Source organism: Dermacentor silvarum, chromosome 1 (assembly GCF_013339745.2).
Source record: "Dermacentor silvarum isolate Dsil-2018 chromosome 1, BIME_Dsil_1.4, whole genome shotgun sequence".
Taxonomy (NCBI): Eukaryota; Metazoa; Arthropoda; class Arachnida; order Ixodida; family Ixodidae; genus Dermacentor; species Dermacentor silvarum.
In genome coordinates, this window is record NC_051154.1 from 176,129,443 (window position 1) to 176,151,951 (window position 22,509).

At 46.6% G+C, this 22,509-nt stretch overlaps 1 protein-coding gene across 1 annotated transcript in view; it reads left to right on the forward strand.

The window, feature by feature from the left end:
• The window catches only part of LOC119436435 (ATP-binding cassette sub-family A member 2-like), a 342,759-nt gene that overhangs the window by 171,828 nt on the left and 148,422 nt on the right, over positions 1-22,509 (forward strand). Inside the window, exons 28-29 of the mRNA XM_037703279.2 lie at positions 6,794-7,048; positions 20,024-20,200. Coding sequence (XP_037559207.1) covers positions 6,794-7,048; positions 20,024-20,200 — 432 coding nt within the window. The remainder of the gene's footprint in view (positions 1-6,793; positions 7,049-20,023; positions 20,201-22,509) is intronic.

Sequence of the window (22,509 nt, forward strand, 5' to 3'; positions counted from 1 at the left end):
AAGCGAGCGCTCATGTTCCTTTGAGTTCAACGAAACCCGACTGTCGCGCTGCACGAGAGCAAAGGCATACGTAGAGCTGAACCAGAGGCTCTAAATAACCTACGCTTCCGCATACCTTCAGCAGCCTAACTTCACGAGCAGCCTGTTCATACCCTTATCACAGTGGACTACTTATCGAACCTACTGGCGCCACTGCACAGCCTGGTGAACTCGAAGAATACATAATCAAACATAGTGCCAATTTGCGCTCACTAATCACAACGCATACTTGCGTCTCACACAGACGTTTTCTTTCCCTTTTTCTTTGCAGGACACGCCTTGAAAGAACAAAACCTAACTGGCGTAACTTACGCATTCACAAAAATTTTAGAAGAAAACGTGTCTGCCAATAACTGCATCCACGCACGCTGAATAGAAAACACAGAACACTGCCGCCCCGAACACACACGAGCGAGCAAGTCATAAACATTCTGTTTCTTTCCGTCCACACAGAACACGCGCTAGTGGAACTTAGTTTCTCAGTGCAAATTATGCACTCACTGCAAACACAGTGCGCTTAACCTTAAAAGAAAATTTTACACTTTTAACAGAGGTTTAACTAATACCCGCGCGCGTTATAAGAGGCTTTTAACAAATGACCGTGACGCTTCAAGCGACAGACACACACAAAAAAAACCTCACTATTCTTTAATGAACACTTCGCGAAACTAAAGCTTTACTGTAATCAAATCTTTCAAACCCGGAGCTTCTCAAGTGAAAAAAATAAACAAATCTCAAAAATTACTTATTGAAAGAAATTCTAATCCCAAACCGCGAAACTTTTAAATGTTCAAAAATAATAAACAAACAAAACAATGTTTGCTTCTACGGAACCTTTCTTTTTGTCTACCGTTCCGACTGTTTATGATGGACTCGTCTTTTGAGCCGTACACGAGGTGGTCGCGCCCTGAAAGCTATTCTGGCCATCCAGGAACAACAAAAGACCTGACAGTCCGTCAGCTCCTGGCGACATGCTTTCAAAGCGACCTCGGTTGACCGCGTCGCGTCTCCCTATCACTTCACCTCGTCCTGCCACCTTGCGCCCCTTCGCACTGCATGCTGCACCCCCAAAAAAACGACAGAACGGCGGGGAACATAATTGCCCCGTGCCCTTTGTCCGCGTTCGTGCAGAGCATGCTCCTTTGATGCTTTTTAGCCGGCGGCTTGGACACGCTTTAAACGAAAACGCCGATCACACCTTTCTTTTCTTGGCACCCCGCTCATGCATCTTTACGCCTATCATTTTGCTAGGCTGCGTTGGACTCTCTACCGCATTCCGATCCTTACGGCGCTTCCTTCTACGGTGCTTCTTCTTCGAACTCACTTTTGAGTCATCTGCTCGCGCCTAGTGCTGACCGTTACATATCTCCTCGGTCCGGATCACTATCTTGCCCACACAGTCTGAGTGATTTACTAATAAATCATCTCCCTCTTTGCCCCAACTGGCGGACAGCTCAACCGACTCTGGAACAATGTAGCAGTCTTTACTCGAGCTACGCAACTCGCACTCCTGCGAACTGCCCTCTACTGCATTGTCCAGCTCACGCTGTGCATCGGCACACAGCTCGTCGGTCTCAATCGCTGTCTCACCCACACAGTCTGAATGATTTGTACCTAAATCATCCCTCTTTTGGCTTTCCAGACTGGCAGACAGCTTTATCGATCCCTGAACCATGCAGCTGTTTTCCTTTGAGCTATGCAGCCCGCAATCCTGCGAACTGCCCACAACTGCATCGTCCAGCTCGCACTGCACATCGGCACGCAGCTGTGACTTGACCTCGGTGCTCGTGTCTGTCGGGTCAGCAGTGCCCTGTTCCTTGTTAACGACCTCGCTAACAACTCCTGCGACGCCCACACACGGTGACTGTGCCAATTCATTCTCAGCTGGCCTAGCTGTTTCTACAGTGCTCCGTTGGCACAACACCTCGTCGCTCTCACTACGGCCTTCAACGGCCTTTGTCGCCACTAAGGCATCGTTAGCAGCTAACACTTTAAGTTCATCTTTGAACTCGCTGCTAACCTCAGAAGTACTAACCTCTTCGGCAATGGCAAAACCCTGCTAGCGACTTCCTCCCACTTTCGCTGCCTCCAACTTACAGATTTCTCAAGCCTCCATTGTCTGTCTTCGATTGACTGCTCCAAACATCCAATGTATCTCTCCACCGATGCTACGTACTTCCTGCTTGCTTCCCTTTCTTCCGGACTGCATTTCTCCTGCAATATTCTTTTCAATTCCTGCCTCTTTTCTTCCTGTTCCTGTCTAATTTTTTCCTGTTCCTACCTAATTGGTTCCTGTTTCTGTATTTTGCTTAGAATTTTGTTACCGAGATGTTCAATGATATACAAATCATTGTCACTTTGGAGAATGTTTTTTCGAATCTCTGCTTCCATTAAGTCCTCCTCTACGTCTACCTCGAGCTCTTCACACAACTACAACAGGCTAGCTCTCGTCAAATTCAACAGGACCGTGGTCACTACTTTGAGCTTTGGCTCTGCTGTCACACAATACTTGCTGTGATACACGCGCAAGTCAGAATTCCAAATCAGAATACAAGTAAAAGATCCCCAGCGATTCAATTCTTCAAACACAGAGAAATTAAAGCCTGGTAAATCTTACAGCCAAAACCAAACACTTACCCACAGAAGCAGCACCATATCACCAGTCCTTCTCCGCCGTATCCAGTCAGTTGCAAGAGGTGGTCATTCCCAAGTCGCCTCCAACTTGATCAGGATATCGGTCGGTCACCACGTCCATCCCAAGATCCGTGAGGTCAATCTCACCGCTGCTCACCAGTTGTAGGAGCTGGGGTGTCGTGGTCTATCCGAGTTCGACGTCAAACTGCGGGTCGCTCTCTAGCCTACACCGCCACTGCTACCAATTGTTGGAGCTGGGGTGTCGTGGCCTCGGCAGCAGTTGTAAGAGTTGGAGTCGGGTATATCTAAAGTGGTAGCTGGCCCATGCCGTCGTCCCCCTCATCCACACTGAGGCTGGAGACGTTCAAGGGAGGAACAGGTTCTCAACGAGAACGAAGAGTACAGGGTTTATTTACATTATTTACATGAGAAGTAGGAGAATGTTACGTCTCCTCAGTCTAACATGACTGGATCGAAGCATACTAGATCGAAGCACTGGCTACATCTCAGGGCATATGGGAGAACACTCCCGATGGCCCCCAAAAGTGCGCTTAAAAGCCCCTTTGTCCAAGCTGCGGTCCCACCATCCTCCAATCGGAGCGTCGAGAGTCACCGAAGGTCCGTCTTGAGGGCGAGGGTCCGCATAATCCCCCGGCGCCAACCTTTCCTGGTCCAAATGAACCACTTAGTACCACATTCAGAGAAGTGCCCTCGGGCACACACTGCTCACTGCCCCACATAAAGGAGGGGACACTCGTAGACAGGTGGCTTCGCGCCTTACTTGAACTGACGCGTCTGTTGTTCCTGGAATGGGCCAGCCATCGACGGGTTTGAAGAGCGGTCTTGGCGGCCAGCTGGTCTGTCGAGTGACCGTGAGAAAGCATCTACTTTTCCAAGAGTCTCCTCTTCCTATAGTGTCGAGACACGTACTCTTTGTAAGGTGTAGAGACATGATGTTGCCGCTGATCTTTCCCGGCGGGACGGCTTTTCAGCCTCCCGAAGCGATTCGTCGCAGGCAAACAGGAGATACTTCCAAGATCACTGCCCCCGCTGGTCGCCGAACGTAACAGTGCACAGAGCAATACAGGCCCGGCCAGTAGAAGTGACGCCGTACGCGGTCGTAAGTACGTGAACGCCGAAGTGTCCTGCAATAGGGGCATCATTCAACTGCTCAAGAACCGATGTCCGGAGATGGCGTGGTACAACGAGTAAAAATTCTGGTCTTTCAGGGCGTAAGCTGCGACGGTAGAGAATGTCTTCGCGGAGCATGAACGTGCGCAGTGTGGACTCCAAATGTCCAGAATTGAGACGATCGATGAGCACACGTACAGTCATCACGCCGTTGTTCAGTGCAGATGTCGCGCAGATCAGAAAGGGCCAGGATGCAAAAGTCGGTGTCATGCGCGTTATATTCAGGGCGGTCGACAGGATGACAGGAGAGGCAGTCGGCGTCCTTGCGCAAGCGGCCTGACTTGTATAAAACAGCAAATGAATATTCTTGGAGCTGTAGCGCCCATCTACCCAATCGTCCAGTGGGTTCTTTAAGTGAAGAGAGCCAGCACAAGGCGTGGTGATCAGTAACCACAAAAAATGTGCGGCCGTACAAGTAGGAGCGGAATTTGGCAACTGCCCAAACAAACGCCAGGCACTCCCATTCAGTAATTGAAAAATTCCGCTTGGCAGGTGACAGGAGGCGGCTGGCATATGCAATTACGGGCTCTGCGTTACGCTGCCATTGAACGAGTACAGCCCCAATTGCCACTGGCATCCGTGTGAAGTTCAGTGGCGGCAGATCGATCATAATGAGCCAGCAATGGGGGAGCCGTTAGCAAGCGTACAAGGGTGGAGATGACTTTTGTTTGAGCAAGGCCCCATGTAAAAGCAACATCCTTCTTAAGTAAGTTGGTGAGTGGGCGAGCGGTTTCAGCCGATATTCTTGATGAAATGACGGAAATACGAGCATAGTGCAACAAAGCTTCCTACGTTTGCGGTGGAAGACGGAACAAGAAAGTTCTGGACAGCGCAAATCTTGTCAGGGTCGGATTGAACACCAGCAGCACTGACGAGATGGCCGAGAACGGTAATTTGACTACATCGAAAGTGGCGCTTGTATGAGTTCACTTGCAGGCTGGCACGTCGGAAACCAGTAAGAATGGCCGATAGACGCGTTAGATGACTTGTGAAAGTTGGTGAAAAGACTATCACAACGTCTAGAGAACGCAGACATGTGGACCATTTATAGCCACAAAGTAAGGAGTTCATCATTCTTTCGAAGGTTGCTGGGGGATTACAAAGGCCAAACTGCATAACCTTGAATTGGTAGAGGCCGTCAGGTGTTATGAAGGCAGTTTTCTCACGGTCCATGTCATCTACCGAGATTTGCCAATAGCCTGATCGAAGGTCTATGGATGAAAAGTACTTGGTTCCGTGCAAGCAGTCCAAGGCGTCATCAATACGCTGCAAGGGGTAGACATCCTTGCACATGATTTTGGTGAGGTGTCTGTAATCGACACACAAGTGCCTACTGCCGTCCTTCTTGACAAGGACAACAGGGGACGACCACGGACTGCAAGATGGCTCAATAACGCCTTTAGTTAACATCTTGTCGACTTATCATTGTATCACTTGTCGTTCAGCATGTGAAACACGGTACAGCCAGTGGCGTATCGGATTGGCATCTTCTGTGTAAATACAATGGGTGACCACTGATGTCTGCGCTAAAGGGCAGCCGTCAAGGTCAAAAATGTTGTAGTAAGTTTCCAAGAGATGGCGGAGGTCAGCAGCTTGTGCAGGAAGAAGGTCAGGTGTAATCATCTTGCTAAGTTCGTCTGTGAGAGTCGGTGAATCGGAGGTTCCCGTGACGGAATTTCGACATCAAGAGTCGAAATCTCGCAATCGTTTACAGGCGAGATGTCGCCCAAAGACATGCCTCTGGGAACAATTCGAGTTGAGCAGTTAAAATGAAGTTAAAATAAAACTTTTTTTTTAAGACTATACAGAATTTTTCTAGATCTCCTGTTTCAGATAGCATAATTCTAGTCCTTGAGCGACATTACCTTTACAAGAAATCAAGTGCATATTCTACTAACTAACAAAAGATAGCTAATTAAGTTTTCATTAATTACTTTAGGCACATATAGCAATTTACGCATTGTACCTGGTGACTTTGCAAGGCAATGCACCTGGAACAAATTTTCAGGATTACACCAGTTCCATCATATTCATTCCCAAAATGTGCAATGAAATACATAGGCATCCCATTTATTTTTTGCTTCAGTGCATAAAATGGCATTTTGTTAAAAAAGTAAGTGGAATTTTTACCGCAAGTTTGATGGTGTATATCTTGAAACCCGTGTGATCCTCAGAATTCGTACCAAGTAGATATGCCTTGCAAACTCACCGGCTACAATTTGTTAATAGCAATATGTGCTGTAAAGTAATCAGCTAAAAAAACTTAATTAGTGATTTTTTTTAATTTGTCGATTATGCACATAGATTTCTCGTGCAAGTATGTCTGTCTTTACTAGAAATATGTTATCTACCACAAGCGATTTTTAAAAATTCCTTAAAAAAAAAAAACACTGTATAACCAAGTGCAAGAGGATTTACTTTTAGCAGTTACAAATAATTGTTCATTCGGTCCCAGCTCTCAGCTGCTTAGTGGGGTTTCATATGCTGCCTGCTGTAAATATCCAATAGAAGAACAGCATGGAAAAAAATAGGGATGTGGAAAGGGGTGTATGCAGATCTAGGAGTTGCTGTGGCGTTGCTAAATACTGCTTCCCATAAGCCGTGTATTGCACAGGGATACCACCTAACTCAATTTGTTTTCGGTGTTAAGCTTATTGCCCTTGAAAAGCATTTGTGTTACGAATCATTGTGTATCAGGTATTTACCATCCCCAATAGCTAATAATAATTGCTTCATATCCACTCTGCATAAAACTTTCTTCTCTTTACGAAATGAAAGTAAACTAATATATTGATATTTATTTTCTCGAAAATATAAGTTTATTTTCTTGAAGGACTGTCCAGGCATGTACACCATTGATTTTTCTGTTGTTCAGGACTTCATTTTTCGTCTTGGGTGTAACTGCATGTTGTGTAAATTTGCATTTCAGAGTGCTGTGAGAAGGCTGTTACAATGTTCATCCGACAGCATGTCGAAACAGCTGTGCTCGTGTCTGAAACACAGCATGAGCTGCATTATATATTGCCACTTTTTGAGTTGCGGAAGGGAAGTTTTGAAAAGCTCTTCTTTGCACTGGAGACCAGCTTGGCAGACCTGGGTGTGTCCAGCTATGGTATCAAGAACACAACTCTCGAAGAAGTCTTTCTCAAAGTGGCTGAGGAGGCTAGTCATTCTGAATCTGAAAGTGAGTTCACTTCATATATCTGCGCTCCTCACATTCTTAGAATATTAGCGCAGCAGTGAGCAAATTTTTTTAGCTGAGCCAGTTTTTACTTTATGCTTGTGTTGACCAATTATCTTTGCCTAGCCATACTTTAGACATATGTATGTAAGCTGGTCAGATGTCACATTTATAACTGAAGAGGGCGTTGTAATTTGGAGTACAGACAGAAAAGATAGACATGTAATGTGGCCTGCAATTTGTGTGATGTTTATAACTTATGGTGAACAACTGAGCAAGTACCCTCTTAATGTTATAAATCAAGGGTCTCAAACTTGAGTCAGGTAGCAAGCCAATACTTGAAGGTAGCGAGCCATTATGTGCATTTTTCTAGGACCATGTGCGTCAACGTAAAAATTATGTACGCATTTCGGGCATTCCCTCTGAACCCTCTAAGGCCATGTACAAGCTTCCGCAAGGATCAATAATTGCTCCATTACTTCTCAATATTTTCATGAATGATTTACCATCTGTAATTCAAAGAGCTGGAATATTACAATATCGGACCTGCCAACTCTTCCATATTTTTTGTAAAGTTTACGAATTTGAGCACATTCTACAATTTTACGGATGTTACAGTACCAACTGCCTTCCTGTTGCTTTGACTATGTTTGCCTCTCGATTTTTCCCTTTTTCAAGTTTGCTAGCATTCTTCTAGTATGTTTCGTCAGGTTTTAAGAAAAATAAATACACTTCAGGAGAAGGATTTAAAGGGAAAAAACCTAGAGTACAGAAAAGACGAGACATGAAGGTGACCCACTATACAAGCGTGTTTGTCACTTTCTCCGTGTCTCGCCTTCACTATGCTCTAGGTTGCAATACCAACTAGCCCACCTATCTTTCCTATTGCAAAGTTTCAAAGCTGTTGAAAGATGGGCCGGTGCGAGATTCCAAAAAATGCATGCAGAAAAAGAAATTGGGATGATAATTGCACTGCCTCCTTGTGCCAGCATAAGACAACATATATGAGAAGGCTACTTAATTGGTTCTAGCAAGTTTATTCAGGCAAGTTTCTGAAGCAGCGTCAGCAAAGTCACTGAAAAAGTTACTGGGATCTAAAAACAATATGTTGCTTCTCAGTCTTTGCTGTGCCAAGTTTGCTACTGCTTCTGTGCTGTGTCTAAAGCTAAGTTATTGTTAATAAAGTGTATGTCTATGTCACAGAAGGTGTGTGGTCAAGGCGAAGTTTTTTTCATATGGGTGCTAATCCCTTCCTTGTCTGCGGGATTTTTATGAATTTTAAAGTTCACAGGTTGGCAGGTATGCAATATGCAGATGACTTGAAACTGTTCATACCTATTTCAGAACATAATGACCATGTGCTTGTTCAAAAAGGTATATATGCAATCAACATGCTTTTTGAATGGTCTTATTTTAAATTCTTCAAAAAGTGCTGTTTTATCATTCACAAATGAAGAGTCTTCAGTGTATTCGGGTTACTGCTTTGAGGACACTACTTCTTGACGTGTATGTGGATGGTCAACTTAGGTTTCATGAGCACGTTAATGTCATTGTAGAATCCTTGGTATTTGTGTACGGTTTTATGGTGCGAATCACTCATTGCTTCAGTGATCCTCACTGCCCTATAAAACAGCATTGCTTGATACCACAAGGCAAATTGGAGTTTGTCTTTATTGTGTGGAACAATGTGAACAAAGAATTGGAAGAAAAAATGTAAAATGTCCAGTGGCGTTTTATTTGAATGTACTATGATAGATATCTTGGCAGAAAACATTACTATGAATACATGAGATAATAATGCACTAATACACTGAGAAAACACCACTTAGGACACCTGTAACTCATTATCCATACTCTTCCTCACTAAAGCTGTTGAATGTGTCTGCTGAGAAGAAAATGTTAACTAACATGCAAATGCAGTAATAGGCATCACACTCAAAGGGCACAGAAAGTCATGGAAACACAAGACAACCTTCGTCCAGGTGCTGAGAAAGTGGAACACAAAGGACGTTTACAATTTGCTTGGATGTTCTTTGCAGAGATCAGTGGAAAGTTACTAAACATGGTTTTTGTGTACCTATGCACACCTATGAGCAATAGTATACTGTCAAACAATTGTCAATTGATAAAGCTTTTCTTGATAGGTTCACATTTATATGGCTTTGTGAGTTTTTTCACGTGTATGCAAAATTTCACGTGTATGCAAGTTCTATAATGTAATGAGTTTGTTGTGTGGGGTCTCACACGTGCTCTTGGGACAAAGGAACAACACAGTAGTGCAAACAATCAAAAGGGCATTTATTGCACCTTTCATACACCTGCTAGCCGAATTGCTACCCTCAGAACATTCCGATGGGCGTGCAACAAATCGAGGAAGTCCAACTCACCGCGATCAGATAGTCAGCGAATATGCTCACTCCATGCTTGACACCAATGCCTAGTCCGCTCGCCGATCACCAGCCAAAAAAAGGAACCGCCTCGTCCCTTTTGCGTCCTAGTAACCCCACCACTAGGTTGCGTTAGCAGCGCAACACTCGCGTCATCTCTCGCAATATGCTGCAACCACACCAACCGCCAAAAAGCCACATGGCGAAGCTGGATTACAGGAGACGGGAGCCATGCGGGGAAAACAACATCAGGGGACGCGTGAGAGTCGTGCGTCCCCACAGTTCGTATTCTTGTTGGTGTTGGTTAGTAGGTATAAATGATAGCAGTAGATAACATGATATGAACCTCATCGTATGTATTATATAGCACTAAAAGCTGTGTGACTTACTTGAATAACAGGCAACATTGAATCCGAGCACTACATCATGCTTGATCAAGTATCAGTGAATTCAAGTGTACATTTAGAAACTGCTTTGTCTCAAATCTTAAGTTGTAGACTATGTTGTGTTCCCCTTACCTATTCAAATTTAGTAAATTTTAATAAATGTAAAAATCATCATATTAGAGTGGAATCTCGTTGATACGATCTTAACGGGAACCTGAAGATGAAATGTATCATCCTAAAATCGTATTATCTGAAATACATGGCTCCTATAAGACACTGGCTGGGAAATGAACAAAAACGTATGATCCCAAAAAACGTATTCTGCAGAATCATATCAATGAGATTCCACTGTATGTAAACAAAAATGATTTCCTGATCATTTTGGTATGCTTGCAATGCAGCTGACAGGAGCATGTTCCTGTACACCACACATTTTTTTTCAACTAGTATTATATGCCAAGCAGCAGAAAGAAAGTGTTGCCACCACAAGCAAGCACTGTCACTGATAGTCTTTTTGAAGGAAGTTTACAAAAGTGATAGGAAATGTTTTCTCTTTCATTTTGTAACACATAATTTAGTGCAGCCTTTCTAGTTTAGGCTTCTTACACGAACTCGCTTATGTACCTGACATGGTTGGGCTGTCAATTACTTTTGTCTATGCTATGGTTGATGGCAGTGCCACATATCTCCATTTTTATTAGATCTCTGAAAGATTTTTCTGTGGATCAGCTCCCTGTAGGCAATGGCATGACACATAACTCGCTTTCATTGTTAATGTGAACAAAAAGAAAAATGTGTGCCCTGCAGAAGACTTCCCTCCATGACTTTTACTAGTGCTGGACACGAGCTTTTTGTTTACATTGTCAAAAAGTAGCGTAATCCTTCTCTTCATTGATTGATGTCAAGAGTTACTGTCATGGGAAATGTTAGCTACACTAGAGCTGCACTACATCAGTAGCAAGTGTTTAATGCTGTAGCTGCTGAATATTCTTGCATGTTAAAACTTTAGCCTGTTGACTCCTGGCGATTGTTCAAATTTCATTTCTTTTTTTCGTTTGGTTTGTTTTATTCCTAAAATTAATATAAAGCTATGTAATGTAGCAGATGTTTTCGCTGGCATGTTGAAAATGACTATGAGCCATTATGTGACTGCAGGTAGTGAGAAAAGAGCTCCTGGTAATTGCTGACACTGCGGTTCTCTTGAGCAGCTATTGCCGTTCTAAATAGAGATTTTTACATGCGCAGTGCTCAGCGATTGAAATGAATACTCGGAGCTTGTGACTGCTGGCACTTCTTCTGCCACTGGTGGGCGCTGGAGACGCCAAGCTTATGCATTTTTGCATTACATGAAAGTACGAATCTTTGTGATGCATTGTGATTACATATGGCCCCTCAGTGATCATCCAGCACCGGTGAGGCAGAAGGCACTGGCCACCATGCGGTCCAAGAAACACATTTCAATCGCTTAGCTCTGTACATGTATATTTGTCACTTGTTTATCTATATTTGTTACTGTTCAGTGATACTGAAAACGTATATCAAGCTAGCCTAGACTGGTGGATTACTCTATTGGGATTCTGTTGGCAATTGTTCAGTGGAATTGGGTAATCACTCACAGAGAAAAGTGCAGTTGAAGGCCGAAGGCTTAAGCTCAATTTTGCATGCGAACTGCAAATTAGTGACATAGTCTATGCAGTCATATGTGGTGTTAGAGGTGCTGTGAGTAGACAAAATAAAAGAACCAAGAATTAAAGCTGACTATCTTATGGCTCCAATTATACCTGTAGTCAATGGCACTGGGAGAGATGTAAAGGGAGAATTAAAAACAAAGGCACTTGACCGATTGCTCTAAAAAGTTTGTTGTGATGTTGCCACCACCAAATTTATTGAGCTTATTTTTCACCACACTTTGACTGAGATCTCTGTAATAGTCATGCAGTTATTACACTTAAGTAACCTACTAAATAATTTAGCATGTATAAGGGGGTTTATTTACAAAACAGCCTTTGGCTCAAGAGCGTCGGTCACTGTCTCGCGCTCTCCGGGCTGCCGGACTTCGTCGTTCACTCTCAATATTTCTAGACTCTCTTCCCCACTACATTGGCCCCGGCGGTGAAGAGGAGCCATCCTGGCGACTTAAGGCAATGCAAGGACAAGAGGATTGTTGTAGGGCTTTAAACGGCTCACGTGGACTGTTTCACGACCGCAGCAGTGTCTGTTAGTGGGAGGTGTCACAGGCTCGACGACGTAGTTCACCGGCGGCGTGCATTGAACAATCCTTTAGGGACCATGATATTTCACTGCAAACTTGTGCGAGAGACCAGGGGTTGGGCATGGAATTGAAAGCCATACAAACGAGCCAACAGGGAAGGTAGGGGCAGGTTTAGCCGGGTCAAGGTGCTCTTTTTGAAGGCCTTGTGTCACGGATGTAAATGAGCGTACAAGTTGGCGGCACTCTTCGGCACATCGACCGAGTTCTGAGGCTGGGCGGTATTTGGATGCATCTGGGCGGCATGGAAGTATGGTATCCAGTGTGGAAGATGGCTCACATCCGTATAGTAGAAAGAAAGGGGAAAATCCAGTGGTGGCTTGCGTGGCTGTGTTGTAGGCATACGTAACGAAAGGAAGCACCAAGTCCCAATTAGCATGGTCGGAGGCTATGTACATGGAGAGCATATCACCGAGTGTTCGGTTAAAGCGCTCCGTCAAGCCATTAGTCTGCGGATGATAATTTGTAGTGGTGCAATGAATAGTATTGCACTCACTGAGAGGCTCTTGGACGACTTGCGAAAGAAACACACGCCCTCGGTCGCTAAGCAGCTCGCGTGGCGCGCCGTGGCGAAGAACGAAACTGCGCAAGATTGTGGGGTCTCACACGTGCTCTTGGGACAAAGGAACGACAATACTGTAGTGCAAACAATCAAAAGGGCATTTATTGCACCTTTCATACACTAATACACGCTAGCCGAGCTACTACCAATAGAACATTCACACGGGCGCGTGAGAAATCAAGGAAGTCCGACTCACCGCGACCCGATAGCGAGCGAATACGTTCGCCCCATGCTATGACACCATCGCCTAGTCATTCACGTGTACGGTCACGCGAACGGTGGCGCGCTCGAACGATCCTGTGTTCGTCCAAACCGGTGTCCTGCTCTTAGCCTTGCGCGAAGCGGGCCGGCGCACGCACGAAGCGTTCGTGCGTGTTGGCCGCCGATCCCAAGCCCAAGAGAGAGCGCCTTCGACCTTTTTCTCCCAAGTAACCCTGCTGTTCGGTGGCGTTAGCATCGCGACATTCGCGCCATCTCTCACAACGCGCCGCAACCACTACGACCGCCTCCGGCGCCCAGCCACGCGGTGAAGCCGGACTACAGGAGACGCGTGAGAGTCGCGCATCCCCACATCCCCCCAACCTTAAATCACTACACATACTCCGGTGAAACATCTCACAAGGTCTATCAACGCACGCATCGCGAACAAAAGTTATTACATGCGACAGTGGCGCCGCCGAGGAAATGTCCACACGTTATCCACAACATGCGAGCCGACATTGTTTCTGGGGTTCACCGCTGGCGTCCGTTGGTCACAGCACCAGCTCTGCAGATTCGATGGCACGACTCCACCACAGGACTCCGGAAATGGCGACGCAAAAGTCGGCACGAGCAAGCGTCGCTCACACCGACGCGCCCTGCCGGCAAGAGCCGCTGTAGCCGTTGGTGACTGCCGACTCTTTTCCCAGCCGCCGAGGGTAGCGAGCCGGACACAGGCGGCCGCTGAAATCTCTGCACCGAACTGGCCACAGGCATCTGCATCGCCTGGAGTAGCTCGATTGTAGTCCGGGGCAGCAGCGCTGACGATGTGCAGGTGACAGCAAACCAGGGGTGACTCCACTCACGCTGCGTACACTCAATGCACTCGACAAACACTAAAGTAGTGCAAGGGAGAGGAATTCGGCATACGCATCGCCCACGTGGTACGATGTTCAATTCGGCTAGCGAAATTTCGGGCGGCATTTCAGATACTAAGTTCACGTGAACAAAGCTTACTTTCTTGAGTCGAACAAGAATTTCAATTCGTGCGAGGCGAACTAATGAGGGAAGCAATATGCGACACCTCAACACCACGGTCCACCAGGTTGTGTCCCTCAACGTGCGACAGGCCTAATGCGTCGCTACTTTGACAACAACCGGCATCCAAAAAAAAAAACATCACCCAAAATGGGCACAACAGGCAGCCGCGAAGAGACGTTAGCTCTGTGAGGTGATCCTACCCCACACGGTGCACACAGCATCCGAGTTGACGGCGCCCACCATCCCAGACGGTGTCGGAGCGCCCGGTGCCAGGCCGCAATACCAGTCAGCCCGTAGCGGCACCCGTGGCCCGCGGCCACCCGGCTCCCTGAGCTGCGACTTCCGAAGTCAAAGAGATAGAAGAAGCTATTTACATAAGAAATTCGGACCACCCACGAGGCTTCCGTATTCACTCGCTTCAGGCTTCGCAATGCTCCGCAGGCGCTCGGCATCGCTCTCCCAGGATGCAGACCACGTGGCTCTCGTACCGACGAGTGTACTTCAAAACACTCACGAAAAGGCTTAGCATGTTGAAAAGTTCAAACACGCTACAGCAACCGTCGCCTTGCTCAAGAAAGCACGCCGCCGACGCTAGCGATCGAAATCCACGCTAGGAATATGCTTCGGTTCAAACAAAGGTTGTCTCGAACCGAGCAAAGCTCAAAATTATCGTCCGATGCCCCAAGAGGTCCACGTTGGGCAGCCAGATGTGGGGGCTCACATGTGCTCTTGGGACAAAGGAACGACAACACAGTAGTGCAAACAATCAAAAGGGCATTTATTGCACCTTTCATACACTAATACACACTAGCCAAATTACAACCAATAGAACATTAACATGGGCGCGCATCAAATCAAGGAAGTCCGACTCACCGTGACCCGATAGCGAGCGAATACGTTCGCCCCATGCTATGACACCATCGCCTAGTCGTTCACGTGTACAGTCACGCGAATGGTGGCGCGCTCAAACGATCCGTGTTCGTCCATACCGGTGGCCTGCTCTTAGTCTCGCGCGACGATCGCGCGAAGCGGGCCGGCGCACGCGCGAAGCGTTCGTGCGTGTTGGCCGCCGATCCCAAGCCCAAGAGAGAGCGCCTTCGACCTTTTTCTCCCAAGTCACCCCGTCGTTCGGTGGCGTTAGCATCGCGACACTCGCACCATCTCTCGCAACGCGCCGCAACCACTACGACCGCCTCAGGCGCCCAGCCACGCGGTGAAGCCGGACTACAGGAGACGCGTGAGAGTCGCGCATCCCCACAAGATGAACAAGGCAACATCACGAGCTGAAGCTGTTAGAAGAGTGGTGGTTTCGGCATATTGAGTGAGATGGTCGACGGCCACAATAATCCACCGATTGCCCGCAGGGGTGGAAGGAAGGGGCCCGTACAGGTCTATGCCGATTCTATCAAACAGCCGAGCGGAACATGGCAAATGTTGTAATGGGCCAGGCGTGTGAGATTTTTTTCCGGCATTGACACTCAATGCAGAAATGAATGTACTTGCGGACGTATGTGTACATTCCACGCCAGTAGAATCACTGGCAAAGTCTATCATAGTTTTCAAAACGCCAGCGGGCGCGTTTTGTGGGTCTGCGTGAAAGTGCGTGCTTAGATCGGTGCGCAAATGGCGAGGTATAACAAGAAGCCACTTTCGACTATCGGGCTGGAAGTTGCGGCGGTACAACATGGCGTCTGGAGCGCATAATGAGGCACTTGGTGACGAAGAGTGCGAGAGAGCTGTGGGGCTGGTGTCATCGAAGGCATAGAGAGAACGTCGATCAAAGAGGCTATGCAGGGATCTGTGCACTGTTCTGAAGGCATGTCAGTGATATTGATGTTAGCGAAGGAAGTTGCCGAAAGGGAAACAGGTGCGACGTCAGAAGGCACGGGCGAGCGGGAAAGTGCGGCAGCGTCGGCGTGCTTGCATCCTGAGCGGTAAATGACGCGAATATCGAATTCTTGTAAACGTAGCGCCCAGCGTCCAAGTTGAACCGACAGATCCTTTAATGAAGCCAGCCAACAGAGCGAATGGTGATCGGTGACAACATCAAACGAATGGCCTTGCAAGTAAGGGCGAAATTTCTGCAAAGCCCAAACAATTGCCAAATATTTCTTCTCTGTAGCCAAGTACTTGCACTCTGCCTTGTTAAGGGCACGGCTCGCATAGGCAACTACGTACTCAAAGAAGCCTGGCTTGTGTTGGGCAAGGACAGCACCAAGGCCGATCCCACTAGCATCCGTGTGTACCTTGGTCGGAGCGGTAGGGTCGAAGTGACGTAGAATGGGCGGTGAAGTCAACAGCCCACGTAATGTTGCGAAAGCCTCATCACACGCCGGCGACCAACCAAACAGATAGCTATCGCCGGTGAGCAGCTTCGTCAGTGGTGCTATTATAGAAGCGAAGTTCTTCACAAAGCGGTGAAAGTATGAGCACAGACCAAGGAAGCTGCGAAGCGCTTTCACAGTGGTAGGCTTTGGGAATTCATCAACAGCACAAAGTTTCTGCGGATCGGGAAGGACACCCTCCTTCGAGACTACATGGCCCAGGATGGTGAGTTGGTGAGCTCCGAATCGGCACTCCTTGATGTTAAGCTGAAAGCCTGCGCGCGTCAGACAGCTCAGTACCTCATGAAGATGACGGAGGTGACTGTCGAAGTCAGGGGAGAAAACGACGACGTCATCCAGGTAGCACAGGCAGCTCTTTCATTTCAATGCACGCAAGACACTGTCCATCATCCTTTCAAATGTGGCCGGGGCATTACATAGGCCGTAGGGCATAACATTGAATTCGTACAGCCCATCGGGAGTTACGAAGGCAGTTTTCGGGCGATCGGATGGTGCCATAGGGACCTGCCAATAACCGGACCTTAAGTCTAGTGATGAAAATAATTCGGCTCCTTGCAAGCAGTCCAGGGCATCATCAATGCGTGGCAGGGGATACACATCTTTGCGTGTAACTTTGTTCAATCGGCGGTAGTCGATGCACAAGCGGATTGAGCCGTCTTTTTTCTTGACAAGAACAACAGGTGACGTCTAGCGACTGCAGGACAGCTGAATGATGCTGTGCTGAAGCATGTCGTCGACTTGTTCGGCGATCACCTCACGCTCAGCAGGGGATACGTGGTAAGGGCGCTGTCGCAGAGGCGCTTGTGAGCCGGTGTCAATCGGATGGAGAACAGTATGCGTGCAGCCATACTGTTCCATTGCAGTAAGCGTTCCTCGCGGTGCGCCTCTGCAAGTTCGTCGTCGATGGCGGAGCCGAACATACTTAAAGGTGGGCGATCATGCGTACCGGCAGAAGGTGTCGGGGCACTAAGGTGCAAGTTGTCCACGTCGTCAAGGCAGAAGATGGAGGATACATCGAATACCTGAATTGTGCCGATACACTCTCCACGGAGTAAGGTTGAGGGAACCGGCAACGGATTCGTAACAAATAAGGATGTAGCGCCGTTGGGCATGTCGAGAACGGCAAAGGGCAACATGAGATTCCTGCGGTTGTTGAACAGTCTTGGAGGGTGTAAAGAGAACTGTGGACTCACGAATAGCTGCACAGAAAATGGGGACAGGGGCTGTACTACTGGGTGGTATGTTCGTATCATCGGCGACGAACAACTTTTCTATTGTAGGTGCAGACCACACGGAACACAACGCAGAGAACGCAACCTTGGCACGAGCACAGTCAATAACAGCATGGTGGCGAGAGAGAAAATCCCAACCGAGAATGACATCATGCGAACAGGCCGGTAGCACAAGAAACTCAATGGGATAAACAACATCTTGAATGATGACGCGGGCTATGCAGGCGACTGACGGCTGAATATGGTGTGTGCTGGCGGTGCAGAGGGATAATCCCGTTGACGTCATGGTAACCTGCCGAAGCAAGCGGCAAAGTTTTATATCAATCACTGAAACGGCAGCATCAGTGTCCACAAGTGCAAGGGTACGAAAGGCATCCACAATAATGTCGATGAGGTCTGCTGGAGAAATTCGAGGACTTTAATTTTTCGACGACGATGTAGTTCGTGCCTCGGGAACTTTGACGTTTAGTTTTCCGCGTCAGAAGGGCAGGGTCGACGGCGCATAGGTGAAAGAGAGCGACGTCGGGGGGATGGAGATCGGCGGGTAGCTGGGGCATGCACTTGTTGTAGCTGCGCTGTGCCGTCAAAGTGCCCAGGATCGTACGCAGACGGTCACATGACGTCTATTGGAACAGGAGGGCGACGGCAACAGAAGCGTGCCTCATGTCCTGCATAACCGCAAAAATAACATTGTGGGGTCTCACACATGCTCTTGGGACAAAGGAACGACAACACAGTAGTGCAAACAATCAAAAGGGCATTTATTGCACCTTTCATACACTAATACACACGAGCCGAATTACTACCAATAGAACATTCACATGGGCGTGCCACAAATCAAGGAAGTCCAACTCACCGCGACCCGATAGCGAGCGAATATGTTCGCCCCATGCTGTGACACCATCGCCTAGTCGTTCACGTGTACAGTCACGCAAACGGTGGCGCGTTCGAACGATCCGTGTTCATCCATACCAGTGTCCTGCTCTTAGCCTCGCGAGACGGTCCCTCGAAGCGGGCCAGCACACGCGCGAAGCGTTCATGCATGTTGGTCGCCGATCCCAAGCCAAAGAGGAAGCGCCTTCGACCTTTTTCTCCCAAGTCACCCCACCGTTCGGTGGCGTTAGCATCGCGACACTCGCGCCATCTCTCGCAATGCGCTGCAACCACCACGACTGCCGCCGGCGCTTAGCCACGCGGTGAAGCCGGATTATAGGAGACGCGTGAGAGTCGCGCATCCCCACAACATATAGGACGATTGTCCGCAGTGTGCCATGGGTTCGTGGGGACTGGTCGGCTGAACGGAACTGATGGGGGCCGAACGGGTGCCGACGCGGAAGAATAGGTCGGTTGACGAGGCGACCCGGCAGCGACGACTTGCGCATACGACAAGGGCGCAGGCTCCGGAGGTGGCGGACAAGCGAAAGGCAAAGCGTCAGTGACCTCTTCCTGTATAACTTGGCGTATGACTGGGGCCATATGTTGTGCCTGGGCTGGCTCGGGCGTGCTCAATAAAATGGAGAGCTGTCGGGCGACCTCTTCACGTATGAACTGCTTGATCTGAAGCAACAGTGCATTCTGGTCGCCCAGAGTCAACGCCGCGATCGAGTTGTCTGTTCCATAGGGCGTCGAGTTTGGGCGCGTTGTTTGTGCAATTCGTCGAAACTCTGGCACAAGCTGACAACATCGGCTACGGTTTGTGGGTCTTTGGCCAATAACATCTGAAATGCGTCATCGGCTATTCCTTTGAGGATTTGCTTGATCTTATCCGACTCGTTCATCGACGGGTTTATACGCTTACACAAGTCGACGACGTCTTCAATGTAACTGGTGAAGTTCTCACCAGGTTGTTGAGTGCGTTCACGAAGTCGCTGTTCGGCGCGGAGTTTGCGAACCGCGGGGCGGCCGAAGATTTCGGAAAATGTTGTCTTGAACGACGCCCAATTATTAAGCTCCGCTTCGTGATTTCGGAACCAGAGACAGGCGACGCCGGTCAAGTAAAAGATTACATTGGTCAGTCTAGTTGCATCATCCCATTTGTTCACTGTGTTCACCCTCTGGTAAGTTGCCAACCAGTCCTCGACGTCTTGATCGTCAGTCCCCCTGAATATCGGTGGGTGACGCTGAGGCAGCACGCCGGGATACACGGTAGCTTGAGTCTGGAGGGGACTTGCGTGGTGGTTTCTTCTGGCATCGCTGACGCTGGAGGTAAGGTACGGCTTCGTGGTTCCAGGTTACGAAACTGGGAAAATACCTGACAACTTTCTGCCAAACTATAAGGGGGTTTATTTACAAAACAGCCTTGGCTCAAGAGTCACTGTCTTGCTCTCTCCGGGCTGCCGGACTTCGTCATTCACTCTCAATATTTCTGGACTCTCTTCCCCACTACACATGAGTTAATTTACCTCTTTAATCACTCATTAATGCACATATACATATAATGTGTATCTGTCTAAAAGACGCTTCATTAAGCATAGCGCTGTTGTAGGGAAAATGAAGCATCTTTTTGGTCTCTCAATTTAAAATTCACTTTGTGCATTGTACTCTTATGCTTGCTGCAGGTTATGATGAATCCCCAATAAAGCCAAAGGCCGTTTCTTCGAATCACGATGAAAGCAGCACATGTGCAGAGGAGAAACAGCCACTGACAGAATTTGGGTATAGTCTTGCTGAACTGTCGGGGTCTAGTGCTGGTGATGTTGACGAGGCCAGTCAGTGGAATGGATATACAAACACAGGTAAGTTTCAGTGGGGCTGATTAGCCGCAAGCACAATTGAGAGTGGTGTTGCAAGTACGACTTGCGTGATGTCGGCTCTTGGATGCACTTCTATTGGAGGAATGTTTGAATAGTAAAATTCCATAATCAAATCGACCACAAATATATGCAGTTTGCATGGAGCTTTTTTTGGTAAGGAAGAGGCTTATTTTATATTATTTGCCCCAGTGCAGAGTTACCAACTGGATAGTTATTCTGGTTACCTAAGCTCTATGCCTTTCATCTCGTAATTCCCTTTCTACGTTATTTGATACATGCATGAAAGCCGTTCACAGCTGTATACCTTGTGAGCTGTGGAACTATTAGAAACAATGGTTTTTCTTTATCGGGTACATCATGACAAGTAATGAAACAAGGGAACAGTGCATCACGTACCAGATGCACGTAGAGTGTTGTGTTCATTGAAAGAGTAAGAGAAGACTGTCATACTAAACATACTATACAACATCACACATTGTTTTAAAGGGATACAAACATGGTTAGTCTAGCCAAATAATAAATTCATTTGCATATGTCGAAACAACAAATTTGTATACAGGCTACCTATATTTTATGCCTACCTATACCATTTTTAGCGGAAGTTATCTTCCCCTTGTGTTTGCTCTGGGCAACAACCGTGGCTTTCTGCTGCAGAATCATTTACAACAGTCCTCACTTGCAATAGTTTCTCTTCCTTGAGACTGCAGTAATTGTTGTTATTAGGGGTGTGCGAATATTTGAAACTTTCTGATAACGAATCAAGTATTCTTTTCCATTCTGTTTTTAAACTGAATAGTCACTATTTGATTAGGTCCCTGAATAGAATGGTCACTTGAAAAAAATGTGAATATTTTTCTAATAGCTTTTGAATCCTTTACATTGATGACTGTACATGATCAAACATGAAATTAAAGGAAAAATGTGATGACTTTCATCCCATTCACAGTGGACATTGTAGTGAACTGCACACTGCACTGATCAAACAGCCAGACTTTTCCAGCTAAACAAGATCATCGGCAATAAAATGTTTAGACACATCATTTGGCAGTGTGTGTTTTGTACAGTTTATAGATGCAGAGTCTGTGTCCTCTCCTCAGATTAAATATGAATACATTTCATTGCAGCATACTTTATGCAACAGTGGCGCCATCTATCGCAGTTTTTCAAATTGTAAAAAAAAGTGATTTTTTTCACTCTGGCAATCACAGATGGCACACATTTCTGAATTGGCCATGAAAGTTTACACAGATATTAATTTCTAAACATTGTATGATAATCTATGACTGCATATACTCCAAAGAGTCCTGAGTTTAAGAATAAAGTGCTTAGTTATTTGTTCTTAATGTTCCCTTTGGGGGGGGGGGGGGGTTTAATGAAGCATGCTAACAATGCACAGTGTAATTGACAGAAACTTTCTAATGTTGTGAGTACCAGGCTGTGAAAATTCTTTGGTACTAATGGTGAGAAGGCTGTACATTATTCACAAACTATATGAAAAATATTCATTGTTCAATTCGATTTGCTTCTGGCACTATTTGATTTGTATTCAATTTGCTTCTGAGCCCTATTCAATTCGTATTCAATTTGATCTCAAAAACTACTATTCGCACACCCCTAGTTGTTTCCCATATATTCGAACAGTAACAAATATTCGTCAATATTGAATAGGAAATTGCTGAATCGATCAAATACAAATTGAATAGCAAAGTTTATTCAATTTGTATTTAAAATTTCAAATATTGGCACACCCTGTATGTATTTATTTACACACCTTGTGTATTTATTTGTCTTCTTCAACACTAAAGGCAAATGTGGCATTACGTTGTCTCATTCATTCTCTTGATTGATACTGTCACTTGTTGGATGATAGTTTAGACTAGTTTAGCTCAGACTAGCGTGTTTTGCTCTTTGCATCTACAAGAGATTTTAGAAACCATGCTAAATCAGCGGTAATAGGTGCCATCTTTTGCATGCTTTGCCATCTTGAGGACTGCATTCACATGATTGTGCAGTTGAATCACGAATCAGCCATTTTAGGAGGTGTATGTTTCAGATTTGATTCTGGCATGACCTTTCATTTACTGAACTAACATGAATGTGTAAGTTATTCTAGTCCAATCCCCACTGTGTCTGTGGGTGCTGTGAAGGTCTCGGTTCTGTCAAATCCCGTACTGTATGCTTAAATAGCATACATCAGTAATTTCCTAACTTTATTCTAGGTAACCAAAGCGTTCTATGGGGATGTATTTGGTTTCTGAAAGCATTGAAAACATGCACAGTTCCGTTTCATC